The sequence below is a fragment of the Saccopteryx bilineata genome, chromosome 3, assembly GCF_036850765.1.
Source record: "Saccopteryx bilineata isolate mSacBil1 chromosome 3, mSacBil1_pri_phased_curated, whole genome shotgun sequence".
Taxonomy (NCBI): Eukaryota; Metazoa; Chordata; class Mammalia; order Chiroptera; family Emballonuridae; genus Saccopteryx; species Saccopteryx bilineata.
Window position 1 is genome coordinate 292,697,495 of NC_089492.1, and position 18,991 is coordinate 292,716,485.

An 18,991-nucleotide genomic window follows, 5' to 3' on the forward strand; every position below is an offset into this window, starting at 1 on the left:
CTGAAAGAATAGCTTTTACAGGACAGAGTTCACCCATAAAGAGTGAAAATTTTCATACTCTGTGAGCACCTCTGCTTAGGGCCATGGAAGGGCTTGGATTTTACTCCCAAGGCAATGGGAAGCCTTTAGGGGATTTGTGCATGTATTACATGACCCACTCAGCTTACTCCACCTGCCAAGTGCAGAGTGGGCTGTACCTGGGCATGAGGAGACCAGTGAGATGGTGGTTGTGGCAGTGGAGGTGGGAGAAATGAGCAGAATTGAATGATTCTGTGGGCAGAGTCCTCTGGACTTGCTTTTGGGTTGGACGTGGGGGCTAGGGGAAGGGAGAAATAACAGTGACTCCTAGGGAGGCTTGGGCCTGAGGTGGAGGGGTAGGTGGTAGACCTTTTATCAGATGGGGAGAGCAGATACACAGCCTGTGAGTTCTACCTTCAGAGCTCACCCAGAGCCTACTGTGTTTCACTTCCTCCCCTGCATGTACTATGGTCCAAGCCACCATCAGTCCTGCCTGGGATGTTGCCACAGCCAGGCCAGCTCCAGTCTAACTGGTCTTCCTGCTTGAGCACTTGCCTCTGCAGTCCTTTCTCAAAGCAGCAGCTACCATCTTTTTGCTTAAGAGTACCTTTATTAAAGCTGTGGTTAGTGAAACAAGGAAGGGCTTAGGATGAAAGAAGCAACAGGAGAGAGCCTAGGTGGGGCGGCTGTAACTCACTGGAGTCAGAGAAAAGGGGGCCTTGGAGACAGGTTTAGGGGGTTAGCCTGGGACAAGCTGCTGCTGCCCATTGCTCCTCTGGTTGCAAGTCTTGTGGGGGTCCTTTTAAGATTTTATTTATTGATTTTAGAGAGAGAGAAAGGGAGGTGGAGGAGTGGGAAACATCAATTCCTAGTAGTAAGTTCCCATATGTGCCTTGACCAGGAAAGCCTAGGGCCTGAAACCAGCAACCTCAGCATTCCAGATTGATGCTTTATCCACTGGGTCACCACAGCTCAGGCACAATTTATTATTATTATTTTATACAAGAGGTGAAAAGTGATCAGATCCTGCACACAGGTAAAGATTGTCAGTCGGATTTAAATTTTATTTATTTATTTTTAGGGAGAAAGGGGGTAGGGAGGAGAGAATCATCCATTTGTTGAATCACTTAGTTATGCATTCATTGTTGCTTGTTGTATGTGCACTAACTAGGGATCAGCCCCCAACCCTGGCGTGTAGAAAAGATGCTTTAACTGAGCTACTCTGCCCGGGCCTCCTCACTATTTTTTTATTGTGGTAAAATACACATACTGTAAAATTTACCAGTTTAAGTACTTCAAAGGGTCCAATTAAGTGGCGTTTAGGACTTTCACAGTGTTATGCAACCGCCACCACTATTCAACTGCACAACCTGTTATCACCCGAAAGGAAACCCAGTCCCCTGGCAGCCACCCCCCAGCTCCCAGCCCGTCCCCGTGGGCTCGGTGTCGGTGGATCGGCCTATTCCAGGCATTCCGTAGGACGGAACCGCATAACACGTAGCCTTTGAGCCCTGCCGTTTTCCGCCAGGTTCACCCAGCGGCGAGTGCGTGGGTCCTTCAATCTCCGCACGGCGCCTGACCAGGTGGTGGCGCAGTGGATAGAGCGTCAGACTGGGATGCGGAAGGACCCAGGTTCGAGACCCCGAGGTCGCCAGCTTGAGCGCGGGCTCATCTGGCTTGAGCAAAAAAGCTCACCAGCTTGGACCCAAGGTCGCTGGCTCCAGCAAAGGGTTACTCGGTCTGCTGAAGGCCCGTGGTCAAGGCACATATGAGAAAGCAATCAATGAACAACTAAGAAGTCGCAAGGCGCAACGAAAAACGAATGATTGATGCTTCTCATCTCTCTCCGTTTCTGTCTGTCTGTCCCTGTCTATCTCTGCCTCTGTAAAAAACAAAAACAAAAATAAACAATCTTCGCACGGCACACGGACAGGCCCCAACTTAGGCATGGGGTACCTCTTTTCTTTCCCACGTCTTCTTCCCGGATTCCCAGGAGGCTGAGCACGCACTGGAAGCCACAGTAGGGTTGGAGCGCATGAGCGATGCCCCGGAAGTTCCCGGAGTAGGGTGGGGGTAGGGCGCTAACCCGGAAGCGCTCGGCTGGCGCGGCGCGTGTCTTTGAGCAGAGGACCCCCAAACCCGGGGTGCTATGGTCTTCATCACTGCGCAGCTCTGGCTGCGGAACCGCGTCACCGACCGCTACTGGCGGGTCCAGGAAGTGCTGAAACACGCGCGGGTGAGTTGGCTGCCGACGCCCCGCGTCCCCTGCACGTCCCGGGAGCCTGCTGGCTACACCGCCAACCCTCTTCCGTTTCTTGACCCAGCATTTCCGGGGAAGGAAGAACCGCTGCTACCGGCTGGCAGTCCGGGCTGTAACGAGAGCGTTTGTGAAATGCACGAAAGCCCGGAGAATGAAAAGGAGGATATTGAGGACGGTGAGCCTGGACCTGGGGGTCCCGTCATCCCACCCCGCGTCGTGGCCCTGGAGCCGTGTCTCTGCAGGTGGAGGAGGGGCCTGGCCCGCCGCCCTCCCTCCCGCTAGGACCGCCGGCGTGCCTGAAGCCAGACCCCGCATCTCAGGGGATGACTTCTCTATCCTCATGCTGCCGAGGCAGAAACCTCAGCACCTCCCTCAGTGCTTTTGTGTGTCTTGTTCTCACCCCCACCCTCAAACCCGGGCAGGATTCCGGTGCCCAGGGTACCGCGCCCTCATCGCCACCTCCCGCCTGCGCCACCAGAGCAGCCCCCTCGCCAGTATCCCTGCTCCCCCAACCACTCTGCTGTGTCTGCTGCTCTCACGCCCCTCTGCCTGAGACCTTGTTTGTGTGGCTGTCCATCCCACTCGTAAGGAAAGTCGAATGCAGGGGACTTGGTTACTCTGGCTTTGTCCTGGAGCACCTCCACGCCCCTGCTCACCTGATCCCTCCCAAGCAGTTTGCACTTGGGTTTCCACGGAGTGCCACCTTCTCAGGTCAGCGCAGCTTAGCACCCTTGTGAATTCAGCATTCAGGGCGTCATATTTTTACTTGGTCAGTTGTTTATTGATCCTCTGCCACTGCCACTAGAATGTAGATTTCACAAGGGATCTTTATGCTGCTGAATGCTGTGACCCCAGGGTCCAGATTAGTAACACTCTGCAAATATGGGCTGAATGAATAAGGAACGTGTGTGTGTGTGTGTGTGTGTGTGTGTGTGTGTGGTAATTCTGAGCCTTTATAATCAATCATAGGTGCTTCATTAACCGTAGATTAGACCCCACGCATGTGGGTCTCAGGTACAGACCCACATGTGTGGGGTCTAATCTACGGTTAATGAAGAGTGCCTTTTGCGGACCAGCACTGTTGTTTGGGCCTGTGGGTTTTCTCAGCATGGGATAGAGGAGGTGCATGCCCCAGGGGCCCCCAGGAATCCAACGGTGCATCTGTCCGAAAGTGGTATGAAGGTTTGTGAGCAGTGGCTGCTGGCATATGCATGTGGACTGCCACAGAGGGAGCAGAGGTTCCCAGAGTGGAGTCCCTGCACAGCTGCAGTGTCTTGTGGGAACGTGTTAGAAATGCAGACTCTCAGGCCACACCTGTACCTACTGAAGCAGAAACCCAGAAGTGGAGCCCAACAATATTTTATCAAATCTATGGGTAATTCTGATGCACGATTAAACTTGAGAACCACTGAAGGAGGGGAAGAAAGTGGACTGGAGTCTTCACATTGAGTCAAGAGTGGCTTAAGAGAATCTTTATGTAACAGAAAAGATCCCATTCCTGGCTGGTTGGCTCAGTGATAGAGCGTTGGCCTGGCGTGCAGGAGTCCCGGGTTCGATTCCCGGCCAGGGCACACAGGAGAGGCACCCATCTGCTTCTCCACCCCTCCTCCTCTTCTTCCTCTCTGTTTCTCTCTTCCCCTCCCGCAGCCAGGGCTCCATGGAGCAGAGATGGCCCGGGCGCTGAGGATGGCTCTATGGCCTCTGCCTTAGGTGCTAGAATGGCTCTGATTGCAACAGAGCAATGCCCCAGATGGGCAGAGCATCACCCCCTGGTGGGCATGCCGGGTGGATCCCAGTCGGGTGCATGCGGGAGTCTGTCTGAATGCCTTCCTGTTTCCAACTTCGGAAAAATACCAAAAAAAAAAAAAAAAAAAAATTAGAAAAGATCCCATTCAGAAGCATGTGCATCACTGGCTCATCCTTCCAGATCTCTCCTGGTCCTGCCCTAGCCTCGACTCCCCTGCCCTGGAATACCCGGCGGCTCCTTGCCAGCCAGGTCCTCCCTCCGCCCAGCCCTGCTCTTCCTCAAGCTGTTCTTTAAGTTTCCCTCCAAGTGTTTCATCCCACATGGCAGCACTCATCTCAGAGGCTGCTGCAACTCACCACATGGATCCAATCCTTTCCTTACTCAGAGCCGGAGCTGTGTCTGCTACGGTCTCTAGCCCTTCTTTGTGTTCCCAGTGCCTAACTGGGTTTTGAATTTAGTTTCACGACCCACCACTTCCCTACTTGCTGAGAAAGAAGCTGGGGTGTGCACGAACAGCACCAGCTTTTGCTCACTACTCGAACAGAAAACACGGACTTTTGCATTTTTACAAAAAACCTAGTTCAGTCAGAACCGTTGCTGGGAGATGTGGAGATAATATAGAGTTAGTTCTTAAGCATCTCAATGTTTTCTTATTTCAGCTCTGGATTAATCGAATTACAGCTGCCTCCCAGGAACATGGCCTGAAGTACTCAGCGTTCATTGCCAATTTAGTTAAGGTATGGTTGAGGATGTGGTTCTAACAAGACGCTGAACGTCTACAGAAACCAGCCCAAGCTGGCCTGGCCCCACAGCAGGGCAGCACAGTGTTAGCACCTGAACACTGCTTTTGTCTTCTGGGTGGAGCTCTGGCTAGTTCAGGGACTCCCCATTTCCATGTTGCTCTTGACTTCCTGGTGGCAGAATTGGAAATGAGTATGGGGTAGCAAGACATGAGCCCTGGTGTTTCCCCATCAAGGGAAAAACTTGGCTCTAACTTTAAAGTTTAATTTCAGAGTTTTTACCTTGATTGAGTTCTGATGAGGCAGCAGATAAAGTTGAAATTCATGCGATTAGAAAGGAGGAAAACGTTTTGGAGGAGGAAAGTAAATATGTGTCACCAAATCTTGGTTATTGTTTTGTTTTTGGTAATTGTTTTATCTGGTGATTATACTGTTCCCTAAGGAGGGTGGGTGTTGAGCTTCTACCTTGAACCAGTTCCTGTCTTTGGTACTGTACAAAGATCTTTGGGGTCTTGCTGGGGAACTGAGGTTTAGAAAGAAGACTTTGCCTAGGGCACAGGTCCCAGCTGGTGGAACAGGCTCCCCTCCTGCATGTAATGCCTGGACACCATCCCACCTCTTCTCTGGTTTTCTGAAGTCACCTGTAGTTTTACATGGCAGATGATTTTGTGGGACTTGGGAATGTCCCGTTTTGGTCCCTGCTTCCTCTGCTCATCTTGTTTCATTGTTTGTAAATGGGAATTGTCATTTTTCTGAACTGACTTCAAGGATGACCCCTAGCCCTGCAGGGGTAGTTCTGTCTGGGTGATGACTGTTCACCGTAAACAGGTTCCTTGGTTTCCTGGCATCAGGACTGGATGCTAGCCTCCTCTCCAGTCACCTCCTGCAGGAATGCCTTTCCCTCCTTGTCCACATTCATCTTCCAACATTCCGCTTGGATGGAATTCACCACTCTCTTCTCACCTTCCTCCTCCCCCCTCCCTAAACAGACACTGTGTCTTATGAGGGCAGAGTCTGCCCTGGAACAGTGCAGAAGGTGCTCCTTTGAGATGCCCAAGCTTATGTGCTTAGCGGTGCTCAGCGGCATTCTCTTTTCCTGCTTCAGGAAAATGCATTTTGGATGCTGACACAGTCTCTAATTCTCTTTCCAGTGCCAAGTGGAGCTCAACAGGAAAGTACTGGCTGATCTAGCCATCTATGAACCAAAGACTTTTAAATCCTTGGCTGCTTTGGCCAAAAGGAGGCGAGAGGAAGGATTTGCTGCTGCCTTGGGGGACGGGAAGGAGCCTGAAGGCATCTTTTCCAGAGTGGTACAGTACTACTGAGGGGGACGCTGACACCACCTGCCATCTGCAGCCGAGTGTCTTAGAAAAAGGCTTCCACCCCAATGATCATAACTGGAAAGGGGTAAGAATCATTTGCCAAGACTGTGTTAATTTTGATTTGCAATTGTGTTAATTTACATTTCAGGAACAGGTATGAGAGAAAGGCCTGTTTGTCCTCCTTGGGACAGACCAGAAACATTTCACGTAGATTGTGCAAATAAAGCTTGTGTGGTGGTCAGTGTCTTAAGTTGTGTCCTCTGGCATCAAGCAAACACACCTGGTGTGCTCTGCCTCCAGTGCCTGTCACCTGCTTCCTTGTGGGGGGAGGGGTCACCTGAGCATTTGCCTTCCTCTCAGAACCTTAGATCCTCTCCTGCAAGTGCGGTGTTTACACCGGGACTCTGACCCTGGCTCCCCTTGGGGTTGTGGGTGCCCGTCTAGCGCCCAAGGCCCCCAGCCCCACTCTGGCCCTACCTGTGCTTGACGTTACCCTCTACCCTTCTCACCTTTCCAGCAGGGACCCGTGGCTCAGCTCTTCAGCCATGCTGTGGGCTAGCCTTTCCCTGCCATCTCCCTCACTCCCCAACCCAGAAGGAACAGCAGGCAGAGTTGCTCTTCTGGTCCATCTCACCATAACTCCCACAAGTTGGGTAACCATTGGATCACCTGGGGAGGTCCTTCCCCAGATAACTACTTCACGGAGTCCAGAGTCAAGCCCAGGAATGAGTTCTTAGTACCCTAACTCCACTGATAGGATCCAGAGATGCCAGCTCTGTACCTCCCTTATATACCCCCCACATGTCCTCTGACCATTACCACCCAGAGATACAGGATGTGCCCCCTCCTGCTCAGGGCCAGGGTTTCCCATCCATATTGTGAGCCCCTTCCACCTCAAGTATGCTTTCCTTCCTCTTAACCCTGCTCTGGTCTCTACCTCTAGCCTTCTGTCTCCGAGTCTGCAGTTGGCCTCAGTGGCACTCAACAGAGCCATCTTCTAGAACCAAGTTCAGTGAAAACTGTCAGCCCGTGGCTTCTAAGGACCACGCGCTTCCTTCTCTCCTCACTCCCCCCAGGGCCCTGCCCTAGGGAAGCTCTGCAGGCCCAAGGTAGCATTCACTGCCTGTTGGTGACTCCTATATTTATCTGGTAATGCACACCTACGTTGCCCCATTCTTAATGCTCCCACACTGGGTTCTGTGGGTTATTCCGTCCCTCCTTTGCCAGCAGTCCCCTTGGAGGTCCTTCCGGGTTTATTCCTTGGACTCAACACCCACCTTCAATGCCATCCAGAGCCAATCAAGTCTAGGTCATCTACTGCCTAGTGATCTGAGTCTGTCCACTTTTCTCCATCCTCATTGTAGGCCAGCTTCTCTTCCGCCTCCAATCACTGCACTGGCCTCCTAAAAAACCCCTCCTGGTCCTTTCACCGTGTGTATTGATGGCCACTAGACCAAAAACATTTGGAGGCCTGAGGATGAGTCACTTTTTAGTTGCACCTCATACAGTGCCCAGCTATGTGCACAAGGTCTTCAATGCACATGCTCATTGGTAAATGGCTATTGCTTGGGTAAAGGGGTGGAGCACAAAGCACAGCACTAGAGAAGCTGCCTTTATCTCAATAAAGGATGATGGGCGGGCCCTGGCCGGTTGGCTCAGTGGTAGAGCGTCGGCCTGGCGTGCAGGAATCCCAGGTTCGATTCCTGGCCAGGGCACACTGGAGAAGCGCCCATCTGCTTCTCCACCCCTCCCTCTCTCCTTCCTCTCTGTCTCTCTCTTCCCCTCCTGCGGCCCCGCGCTGGGGATGGCTCTGTGGCCTCTGCCTCAGGCGCTAGAATGGTTCTGGATGCAACAGAGCGATGCCCCAGAGGGGCAGAGCATCGCCCCCTAGTGGGCATGCCGGGTGGATCCCAGTCGGGCGCATGCGGAAGTCTGTATGACTGCCTCCCCGTTTCCAGCTTTGGAAAAATGAAAAGAAAAAAAAAAAAAAAAAGGATGATGGGCGTGTGGCAGACAACTGGGAGGCTCCCAGTACTTCCTCCTCCTCCCAACTACTGGACCCCTTTCCGTCCCACGACCTGATCCTGACTGGCTATAGCCATCAGCTTTTCCCTCTCCTCTAGCCAGTCTTTGTTCTGGGGATGGACAAGTAGTCAGGGCAGGGCCAATGATAAGCTGTTTGCTTGTCTGGGTTTACAGACAAGAAATTCCTCCTTTCCCACCATTAGTCCTGGCTAACGTTTGGGGTAACTGTAGCAACAGATATCTAATACTGCATCTGCTCCTCTGTTATAGATGTCATAGCAGCACGCAGTCAGGTGATTTAAATACCACCAGAGGTTGGCAGTCACTAACCCAGAGAGTACCTGGTATAACCAGTGAGGAAGTGGAGGGTCAGTAGAGTCAAGAGGGGTTCATAAATGTGTAAATATGTTAAGGGCTCCCACTGTAGGGGGAAGTCCAAGCCCCCTTACCATGGCTCCTGAGGCATTCCAGGCTGGCGATGCCAACTCACAACTCCTGCAGGAACTTAAGCCTTTCCTCATGATCCCATGGGCTTTGTAGAAACAGTAAGTTCAGTGTACTCCTCTTCCCTGTGTACTCAACTGATTTTTTTCCTTGTTTAATTTTTCTTTTGGACTATTCTAAAGGCATTAACTGTGATGCTCTGGTGTTAATATTTGTACCTCAAAACCTGGATTCACTAAGATCTGGAGTGGAATGACCACGCCAGCGGCCACGTATTAATTTAGGCAAACAAGAATGCCCTCTAAATAGATCCTGAGTCTAGAGCCCAGAAAACATCAGAACATAAAAGCAGAAGTTCGGATCCAGGACTTACCCTTAAGGTCCCAAGGAGAAAAGCGGAGCTTAGATGGCTCTGTGGGCGCCACACCTGTTTGCTCACCAGCCCTGGAGCTATGGGGGGGTCCTCTGGATCCCGAATGAGCTCCAAATATGCCGACATAAAGAAAACATCGTCCAGGTGTTAATTCAGCAAAAATAATTTACTCAGGGGGATAAAGACTGCAATCCAGAATGTGCAGCGAAGGCCAACCCGGTGGAGGTTTCCGCCCGGAGGAAAATGGGGGAAGTACTTTCAAGAGCGGAAAGAGGAAGTTATGGACAGGGGCAGTCACTGTCGTGGATGTCGGTCTTAGCTCTAAAGCTGTCCCTGCAGGGTTTTCCCGATGACAGAGTGTAAGAGCCCCTCCCACACGTCCTGACTTAGTTAACGTTTATCATAAATGTTGACATCCTCAGACACCTCCAGGAGGCCTCCTCCCAAGTCCTGGTTCCCACTGGTTCGTGAAACATAATCCAGCAGCGGAAGGACAGCCGCCGATCTCTAAACGCACCCTTCTGGGAGGGGTCGTCCCGCCTAGTCGCACCGCCCGCGGCCCGAACCCTCAGTGCCTGCGGACTTCCCGAAAACCCCTTCGGGAATAGCGAGATCCCCAGTAAGGAGACTTCGGGCTGCAGCGCAGGACTAAAGAGTTCCCAACTCTACGTGAGAAATGTGCACACGCGCCAGAATGGCCCAGGACAGCACCGGCAGGTAATGCTTCCGGGTCGAGGCCCAGACCGCGCCTACCCCGGGCCCCGCGGGGTCCTCTGGGTAACGAGCGCACCCCCACCCGCACCGAGTTCCGGCGTCGGCTGCCACTTTTACGGGCAGGTCATTTAGCCAATAGTGGCAAGGTGGCGCCTGGCTGTCCGCCGTTCGGACCAATGACACGTGGCTGGGCGGGGCGATCGCAGCAGCAGAAGTTCGCCAGGAGCCGCCCTGCCGGGAAGGAGCCCGAAGAAGAGTCGGCGGCACAAAATGGCGGCGGCGGCGGCAGCGGCTGCTACAGCCGTGGCCGGGGCTCCGGGGTCAGCGGCCCCCGCAGCAGGGGCCGGGACCGCGGGCTCGGGGAGCACAGCCCCCGGGTCGCAGGGGGTGCTGATTGGGGACCGGCTGTACTCCGGGGTGCTCATCACCTTGGAGAACTGTCTCCTGCCTGACGACAAGCTCCGCTTCACCCCGTCCATGTCGAGTGGTCTCGACACCGACACGGAGACCGACCTCCGCGTGGTGGGCTGCGAGCTCATCCAGGCGGCCGGCATCCTGCTCCGCCTGCCGCAGGTGAGGGCGCAGCCGCGAGTCTCGGGCCGAGGTAACCGCCGCGCCGGGGGAAGTGGCCGGGCCCTTTGTTGGTGGGGTGCCCGCCCGCCCAGCGCCGACCCCCGATCTTGTCCCCGCCGGGACCTGGGGCCGGGGCCTAGCGCCCACCCCTACCCCGGTTCTTGTCAGCCCGGGACGCGGGCCCAGCGCCCGCCCCCGATCCAGGCCTGTCCCCGCCCGGGACCGGGCCCAACGCTTCTCCGCCATCGGTCCGCCACAGGTGGTGAGGGCGGCGAGGCAACGGACGCGAAGACCCCGGAGGACGTGGAAAACGTGTATTTTGACTGTGTTGGGAACCCCAAAATTCCGAACTGTGCGCACTTAAAACAATGGCAACCTTTGTTTTTGTGTTTTCCAGGTGGCTATGGCTACTGGGCAGGTGTTGTTCCAGCGGTTCTTTTATACCAAGTCCTTTGTGAAGCATTCCATGGAGGTAAGGGGGTTCTGCCAGCGTTTCTTACCCACAGAAACGTGTTGGGAGGAAACTTGGGTTTATTGTTTTGCCGGGTTACTCATAAGAGAGTCCCTGCCTTTTTTCCATTCAGAGCGCTGCACTGGAGGGATTGGGAAGCCCCTACTTGTGACCCAGGTGACCTCTTCCTCCGGTGCACCTGCTCTTTGCTCTTTATCGCCCTTAAGCTGTTGGAGGCCATCAACACGGAAACATCTGTGTGTTGCAATGCTTACATTTCAGCACGTGTCAATGGCCTGTGTTCACCTGGCCTCCAAAATTGAAGAGGCTCCAAGACGGATACGGGATGTCATGAACGTGTTTCATCGCCTTCGACATCTGAGAGAGAAAAAGTGAGTTTATATCAGATTTGTTAAGAACATCTGTGTTGTTTCTATGGTTATTAAATGACACTCATGTTTTTGAAACAAAATTCAGGGTGTGCCCAGCATGTCCCCAAAGTCCTGTTGAATGTGGGCAGGGACCATGGTAGGGAGGGCATCCCACAGTGGCTACAGTTTGCTGGCATTGGCTTCCTGGTTTTCCCATGTCAGTCTCTGAAAGCTCCAGAGCTGGGTTCTCCACCTTTGCACTGTTGACATTTCAGGATGGTGGATTCTGTGTTGTGTAGTCTGTCCTGCTTATTGTTGGGTGTTCAGCAAACTCCTTGGCCCTTGCACACTAGATGCAAACAGCTGCTCCTTAGGTTTCAATGGCCAAAACATCTCCAGATGTGGCCCCAGGACAGCACAAGTGCCCCGAATTGGGAACTACTCCTCAGACCTTACTTTCTAGACTTTACACTTCTAAAGCTGATGGAGCCTGACCTGTGGTGGCGCAGTGAATAAAGCATCGACTTGCAACACTTAGGGTGTGGTTGGATACCCTGGGCTTGCTTGGTGAAGGCACATGTGGGAGTTGATATTTCTGTGACATACCCCTTCACTCTCCTCTCTAAGATGAATAAACAAAAAAAAATTTTTTTAAAGTAAAAATGAAACTGATGGTAGTCCTGTGGAGAACACAGCCTGGCTGTTTGATGGTTGTGCTTCCTTTGGTTCTTTGGATTTTCATTCATCCATACCCTTGTGCCTTTAGCCAGAGTGTAGTTGGTACATGTGCAGTGAGGTCCGGTTAGTGTTGGGGTTGGATGAAGATTTGGAAGGAAATGAACTTGTTTGCCACATCTGTTTTGTGGTGTTTACAGTAGATTTTCGTTGTTTTAGAGTAATTGGGATTTGAAAGAGTTTGTTTTATTTGATCTGCCATGCTATGTCTTTGTAGGAAACCTGTGCCTCTAGTGTTGGATCAAGATTATGTTAATTTAAAGAACCAAATTATAAAGGCGGAAAGACGAGTTCTCAAAGAGCTGGGTTTCTGTGTCCATGTGAAGCACCCTCACAAGGTGGGTATGAGGCCCCATTGCCCCATGAGCCCACCAAGCCACTTGTTCAATTCACACCAAGATATAAAACTCTGAAGAGGATTAAATATGTCCCCAACTTGGTTTTCCAGTTTATATCTATAGCCTGAAAATACTCTTTACTCATTAGATTTGTTGTGTTATGTTAATTTTAGTAACGTGTTCTTAAGAGTTTTGGAAGTGGAATCTTATAAGTTTGAGCTTTCAAAGATAGTGATGAACTTAAAAAAAATGTATGCCAGTTTACATTTTTCTCTGTTAAGAGTTCACTTCTAAAGTTGCTTTAGTTACGGCCTCATTTCCTCTTCTGGGGGATTTGGAAGAATTCTGAATCCTTTTATTTGGAAAAGAAGCAGTTTTGCAGCTAGTGTTAGTTGAAGAGTGTGGCTGCTGTCTGCTGTACAATGCCCTGTGTTCCTTCTGTATTCTACTCACACACAAAGCTTGTTTCAAAAACAGATTGCTGTTTGTGTCTTTGCTTTTATCCCCTTTTTATTGATGGGTTTCTTGATATTCTCTCTTTTGCTTATATGACTTTCTGGCATTAACCCAGAGTCTCAGTAAATTACTCGTAGGTGTGAGAACTTTTCTTCATTTGCGGCAGTGTTTTCACACTGTGTTTGTGTAAGTTGGAGACTGGGTACAGAGTTGTGTAAGGCGGGTTGATTTCACGGGTGAACACATGTGATAAACAAGACCTTCTCCATGGGTGCAGCGTGGGCCTCATGCTTTCCTGCGGCCCGGCTGTGAAGGCAGGGTGCAGGCACATCAGCACAAACCCTCCACCTGAGCTGTGCACCGGGCGTGTGACCAGGAGCCACGCTGGAATCTAGCATGAGGCTCTTATTTGCTGCATGGATGCCCTCAAGATCTGAGTTCTGGGTTCCCAGGGTTCTTGGTAATAACTGCCTGACCCGTATCTTCCAGATAATCGTTATGTACCTTCAGGTGTTAGAGTGTGAGCGTAACCAACACCTGGTCCAGACTTCATGGTGAGTTGACCTTCCTTGTTTTATGAGACCAGCAAGGGCAGTGCAGGAATATGTTTATTTGAGGCACTTGGGCAGTGGGTAGTCAGTCCCATGACTTGGCTGTGGGCTGGATTTGTCTATGCCCAGTGTTCCTGCAGTGTAAATTCCAACCAGCCTCCCAAATAACAGGCACTAGTGTAACGGTAAGGTGGCCCACAGTCCTTCTTGTCCCTGGAGCAGTCAGTGGGCTTACTGTGGGGGTGTTGACTGGGCACCCCGGGATCTTTCCCATGGATGCCAGCATGGACTTAGTGGTCCTGTATATCCTGTGAAGTTGCTCCTAGTTGTGTCAGCTAAAGAGAATCCTGTGGGAGAAAAGGGGAGGGTTGTAAAGTTTGTCTACAATTCTGGGGAGTGATTTTAATGCATATGTTAGAAATGAAGCCTGAAGTAACAGTTCAGTGCTGGGTGCTTTGTAGAATTTTCCCACAAAGTAAAGTCTATATGGGTCATATTTTTGCTGCCTGAATTGTCTGGTGCTATGCTATGTCTAATAGAGAACCTATTTTGACTTTTCTTTTCTGTACTCTTTCAATCAAAGGGTAGCCTCTGAGGGTAAGTGACTAAGACTTCTCCTCTACTGTCCAAGCGCTTCGGTGCAGGGACAGCGGTCGTCTGCAGCCACTCCCGTGCAGGCTCTCCACCGAAGGCTGGCTCTAGATGGTGGTATGCTCACGATAGTCTAGTGCTGGCCGACTGCTGCTGTGGTGCTCACGGTTGTGCTTCTTGTTAACCTCTGTCGTGCGTTGGTAACTGTATTGATTAGACTTGATAACTGTCTTGACTTGAATTTTGCCTTTTAAAATTGCTGTACCTACCTGTGCAATAAAGATGCAATACCTTTCTTTGAAAAATATTCTATGGAAAGCTGTAAGAATTGGCTGATGGGAGTTGAAATTTCAGTATGGGATTATGGCATTGTTTCTGGAAATTCTAAAGTTGCTCCTTTCAGCAGCTAAGTTTTGATACACATTAGTAAAAAAGGTTTGCATCTTTAAATTATTCCATGGACACTTTATATTGTAATATTTCAAATATAGCAGTAAGTTTAAATATATGTTTTGAGGACTTTGTTTTGTTTTTAGAACTTAAAAGTTAATGGATTAATGTTTTTATCACTATTTGAGTACTTAACATTTTTTATTAGAACCAAAGTTCTTGATGGTTATGTTTATAAAAATGTTTGAACTGTTCACTTACAATGCTCTGGTCTGTGTGGCCGTGGTGCCAACACACAGACTTCTCTTGATCACCTCTCGATGGCCTGGAGCAAGGGCTTCCAGAGCCGGGTGCTGCTAGTCAGTGCGGGTAGCTTTATCATTGAAAAATTTCAGAGTGGGTTTGTATGTCACCTTCTCCGGGGTTTAGGAGCAAGGATACCAGGATGGGGGTGTGTGTATGTGGGGGTGGGGTGTGTATCAGTCAGAGCACAGAATGATTTGGTTTACTGTGGATGCAGCCTGACTAAGGCTTGCCATACTGGGCTATGTTGGGAGCAGTGAATCTATCCCCCCTGTTCAGTTTTCTCATGGGATTAATTCTTGTATGCAATATTGATAATGTTTAACAACATGAGGTCTGAATTTGATCTGTTAAATCTTAGAGCAATATATATGAGAGGAAATGTTATGTGTAGCCATTTTAAAACCTTTTAAATTAAAAATGCAAATGTTTTGTATTTTTCTATTTTTTAAATTATGGTAAAGTTTATAAATGTATTGATTGTGGTGAAGCCTGTAGTGTTTCTTTGCTTTTGTCTGATTTTATGAATGTTCATTTTAAGACTCCTTGTTGAAATGGGACAATTTAGAAACAGGTCTTTGATAAGCCTGAGAAGAGGACTGCCCTCTGGGCACTGAGCCCTCCTCAGCGTGATGTTCCCATGCTCCCAGGGCGTTTCCCCCTTTCCGAGCGGACTTCCTTGAGGATGAAGAACGGCCGGGCTGTGGACACTTGAAGGAAGAGGAATGCGAGAGGATGGCTTGTCTCAGAAAAGCCTCACGGCTCCGTGCTCAGCAGTCCATTGAGTTTGCATGTTTCTCTGCACTATGGATTCCGAGCGTTTAGATTTCTTTAATCAAGTACTTTCTCACCCCTACAGTAGCCGTTTTCTTTCTGAGGCATTGTGCTTTGCATGAGAGCAGGCCAAAGTTGAGAGGGAAAAGTAAAGTTAAAGTTGGTTCTCTTTCATAGCAACACGAATTGTCTGACATTCAGCCAGCCTAAAAAATTTTTGCCAACAATTTCCCCATTTTTCTGTCCTGTCCAGAAAAAGCAGTTAGAACTTTTTTCCCTGAACTCAGGAGTCACAGGACTGTGTAGCTCCAGTCCTAGCAGTAGATTCCTTAGAGGAGCAGTGACCTCTGTAGATAACGCAGACGGGTGTCCTGGGTTGCCATGGTGTTGCAGTTCTTCTTGTTTTTGGTTTCAGGAATTACATGAATGACAGCCTCCGCACGGACGTGTTTGTGAGGTTCCAGCCTGAGAGCATCGCCTGTGCCTGCATTTATCTCGCCGCCCGGACACTGGAGGTCAGTGCTGCTCCACCGCGGGTTCCAGTCCAACCCTTTCTCCAGCCTCCAGTACATGTTCACATAGTGTTCTTCGAACTATGCTCACTGGTGCCAATAAGAAGCCTATTTCTTAGTGACCAGCAGCCATGTTTTTATTGTACTAAGAACCTTTTTGGCCATGAGGAAAGGCTCACTAGTGGCATTTGTGTTTGCAGATTCCATTGCCCAATCGTCCCCATTGGTTTCTTTTGTTTGGAGCAACTGAAGAAGAAATTCAAGAAATCTGTTTAAAAATCCTGCAGCTTTATACTCGGAAAAAGGTTCTCCTGTGTTTTTTTTTTTGTGTGTGTAACATATAATTTGTGTTTGACTAGAAGCCTTTGGTTCTGAACAGATGGATTTTGACTTTTATAGGTCGATCTGACACATCTGGAAAATGAGGTGGAAAAGAGAAAGCACGCCATTGAAGAGGCAAAGGCGCAAGCCAAGGGCTTGCTGCCAGGCGGTACCCAGGCCCTGGATGGCACTGCGGGGTTCTCACCTGCTCCCAAGCCCAGTAAGTCATTCTGCTCTCTGCAAGACAACCCTCCTTCCTCCAAACTTGTCTGGGTACCACAGGCACCAGAGCCTACAGCAAACTCTTGGTGCTCTTTGAAATGGAATGGGACTCCGAAAGGAGTTAGCTTTCGTCATTGTTTAATTTTTATTAGCAAGGGCTATGGACAGGCTTTTCAAATGCTTTTGTTTGCCCAGCCTACCCAGTTGTATAGATCTAGAGCAGTAGATCTGTGTTGTCAGACCCTAGATTTAGCGTGACACTTTTTCCCAGCTCCTGAGGGAAGTTGCGCCAGACAGGTGGCCCTCTGCATCTCTCTGGTGCATGTTTAGATGCCAGGTCCCAGGCTGGGAGCAGGAAGTTAAGATTGGCATGTGTCTCCATGAGTCCTATGGAAGTGCTGTTTTGCTCTGTTTAACCTCTTTGTAAGCTTTCTGATGGTTGAGTTATTAACTTCTTGTATGTGGTTCTAGCGGAATCTCCCAAAGAAGGTAAAGGGAACAAGGCTTCCCCACTCTCTGTGAAGAACACCAAGAGGAAAGCAGAGGGCGTGAAGAAAGCCAAGGCTGACAGCCCTGTGAATGGGTGAGTGCCTGAGTGCCCAGAGGCCATGGGGGTCGGTGGAGTTCAGGTTTGTAACTGCTACCGCTTGTTCTCAGCTTGCCAAAGGGACGAGGCAGTCGAAGTCGAAGTGGGAGCCGTGAGCAGAGCTACTCAAGGTCCCCATCGAGATCCGCTTCTCCTAAGAGGAGGTGTGTGCCCTGGGGTCCTGTGCCTCGTGGGAGGGCATTTTCCCCAGGGTGCAGAGGTGATGTGGCCACCCCTCGGGTGTTGGGGCCATTGGTCACCCGCTTGGTGGTGTTTCCTTCATAGGAAAAGTGACAGTGGCTCAACGTCTGGTGGGTCCAAGTCCCAGAGCCGCTCACGGAGCCGGAGTGACTCACCACCAAGACAGGCACACCGCGGCGCTCCCTACAAGGGCTCCAAGGTGAGGAGCTACCGGAAGTCCAAGGACTGCAAGTATCCCGCCCAGAAACCACACAAGTCTCGGAGCCGGAGCTCCTCCCGCTCTCGAAGCCGTTCACGGGAAAGAGCAGATCATTCTGGAAAGTACAAGAAAAAAAGTCATTACTATAGAGATCAGCGACGGGAGCGTTCGCGGTCTTATGAACGAACAGGCCATCGCTATGAGCGGGACCACCCTGGGCACAGCAGGCATCGGAGGTGAGGTGCGGGGGTCCCGGAGGGCTGCCCTTACCCTGCACACCTCTGGCCTGTGACGCAACTCTTTGTAAGTGCTTGTTGGCTCTGGACCTTGTGATGAATTTGGAGATGGAATCGAGAGGCTGGCAAGGTGCCCTTCAGGCTGGCCTGGGCATGGTGCACACTGGTCCTGGCACAGGGCCCACCCTGGCCGCAGCTCTGCGGTAGTGAGCTGCAGAAGTAGATAAGACACATCCTGGTGGTGTGGATTGGTGCTAACGACAGGCTGTCTTCATTATACTGATACTCAATTACGTTCAACCAAGAAAATGACTAAGAACCTTTGCCTATATTAGGTTGTACTTATGTACATATTTTCAGTGTTTCACAATGAGAAAATGGCCTTAATAGCCCTGTATTCTCTATCCACATTATAAATAAACGTGTTTAATACAAGTTAAAGCTATATATGAGAACTCAGAATTTGAATTCTGTCAGCTTAACACTTGTGTAGAGAATTCTGATTTTTAAAATGTGAAGGTATTGATATCTGTGTTGAAAGTCGTATATTTTTATCTGCGATGCTGAGTGCAGGTCACCAGCTCCTAAATAGAGGTTTCCTATATATGCATTTTATGTGGTTAAATAAACACAATTCTCTCTACTCAGGATATTTGGAACATTAAAGAATTTGTAGTTTGTCCTTCTGCTTGCTTGTTACTGCACACAGCCCGCAGCACCCGTTCTAGTGGTGTGTTCGCGCTGCCGTCTCTGATCTCATTAAAGTTGTTTTGTATTGAGCTGCTGTGCGCCTGCTCTTCTGTCAAAGGCTTATAGGGGCCTCAGCTGTCTGCATGTTCTGAAAAGCTGCTTTCTGTGGGCAAAGTAGGGAAGGTTTGAAAAGTACAAATAGGCCTGACCAGGCAGTGGTACAGTGGATAGAGCATCAGACTGGGGTGTATAGGACCCAGGTTTGAAACCCCGAGATTGCCAGCTTGAGTGCGGGCTCTTCCAGCTTGAGCGTTAGGTCTCTGAGTTTGGGGTCATAGACATGACCCCATTGTTGCTAGCTTGAAGTCCAAGGTTGCTGGCTTGAGCCCAAAGTCACTGACTTGAGCAAGGAGTCACTCACTCTGCTGTGCTCCCCCCCTCCAGTAGAGGCACATATGAGAAAGCAATTAATGAACAACTAAGGTGCTGCAATAAAGAATTGATGCTTCTCATCTCTTTCCCTTCCTGTCTGTCCATCCCTATCTGTCCGTATCTTTCTCTCAAAAAAAGAAAAAGTACAAATAGGCTAACCAGGCACTGGCGAGGTGAATAGAGCATTGGCCTGATGCTACAGACCTAGGTTCGAAACTCTGAAGTCCCTGGCTTCAGCCTAGAGGTCACTGGCTTGAGCAAGAGGTTACTAGATCAGCTGGACCACCCCACCCACATCAAGGCACACATAAGAAGGCAATCAATGGACAACTAAGATGGTGCCACCTATGAATTGGTGCTTCTCATCTCTCCTTTCCTCTGTCCCTCTCACTTAAAAAAAAAAAACAAACAGCTTG

At 50.2% G+C, this 18,991-nt stretch overlaps 2 protein-coding genes across 3 annotated transcripts; both read left to right on the top strand.

Annotated features, from left to right (window-relative positions):
• Nucleotides 1-2,080: 2,080 nt before the first annotated feature.
• Nucleotides 2,081-6,337, top strand: MRPL20 (mitochondrial ribosomal protein L20). The gene is made up of 4 exons (XM_066270706.1): nucleotides 2,081-2,254; nucleotides 2,343-2,453; nucleotides 4,685-4,762; nucleotides 5,917-6,337. The coding sequence occupies exons 1-4, from the start codon at nucleotides 2,168-2,170 to the stop codon at nucleotides 6,088-6,090; spliced, it is 450 nt and encodes a 149-aa protein (XP_066126803.1). The 5' UTR covers nucleotides 2,081-2,167; the 3' UTR covers nucleotides 6,091-6,337.
• Nucleotides 6,338-9,792: 3,455 nt separating this feature from the next.
• On the top strand, nucleotides 9,793-18,232 carry CCNL2 (cyclin L2). Of its 2 annotated transcripts, XM_066270703.1 has the most exons (11): nucleotides 9,819-10,216; nucleotides 10,614-10,688; nucleotides 10,950-11,059; nucleotides 11,991-12,111; nucleotides 13,057-13,121; nucleotides 15,592-15,691; nucleotides 15,889-15,993; nucleotides 16,088-16,229; nucleotides 16,703-16,814; nucleotides 16,889-16,981; nucleotides 17,103-18,232. In XM_066270703.1, exons 1-11 carry the CDS (start codon nucleotides 9,914-9,916, stop codon nucleotides 17,455-17,457), a joined length of 1,581 nt encoding a protein of 526 aa, XP_066126800.1. In that variant the 5' UTR covers nucleotides 9,819-9,913; the 3' UTR covers nucleotides 17,458-18,232. The 2 variants fall into 2 exon arrangements, with proteins under 2 accessions (XP_066126801.1, XP_066126800.1); XM_066270704.1 differs by lacking the exons at nucleotides 15,592-15,691; nucleotides 15,889-15,993; nucleotides 16,088-16,229; ... (1 more) ...; nucleotides 16,889-16,981; nucleotides 17,103-18,232 and adding an exon at nucleotides 13,702-14,016 and having other exon boundaries at nucleotides 9,793-10,216.
• The last annotated feature ends 759 nt before the right edge of the window (nucleotides 18,233-18,991 follow it).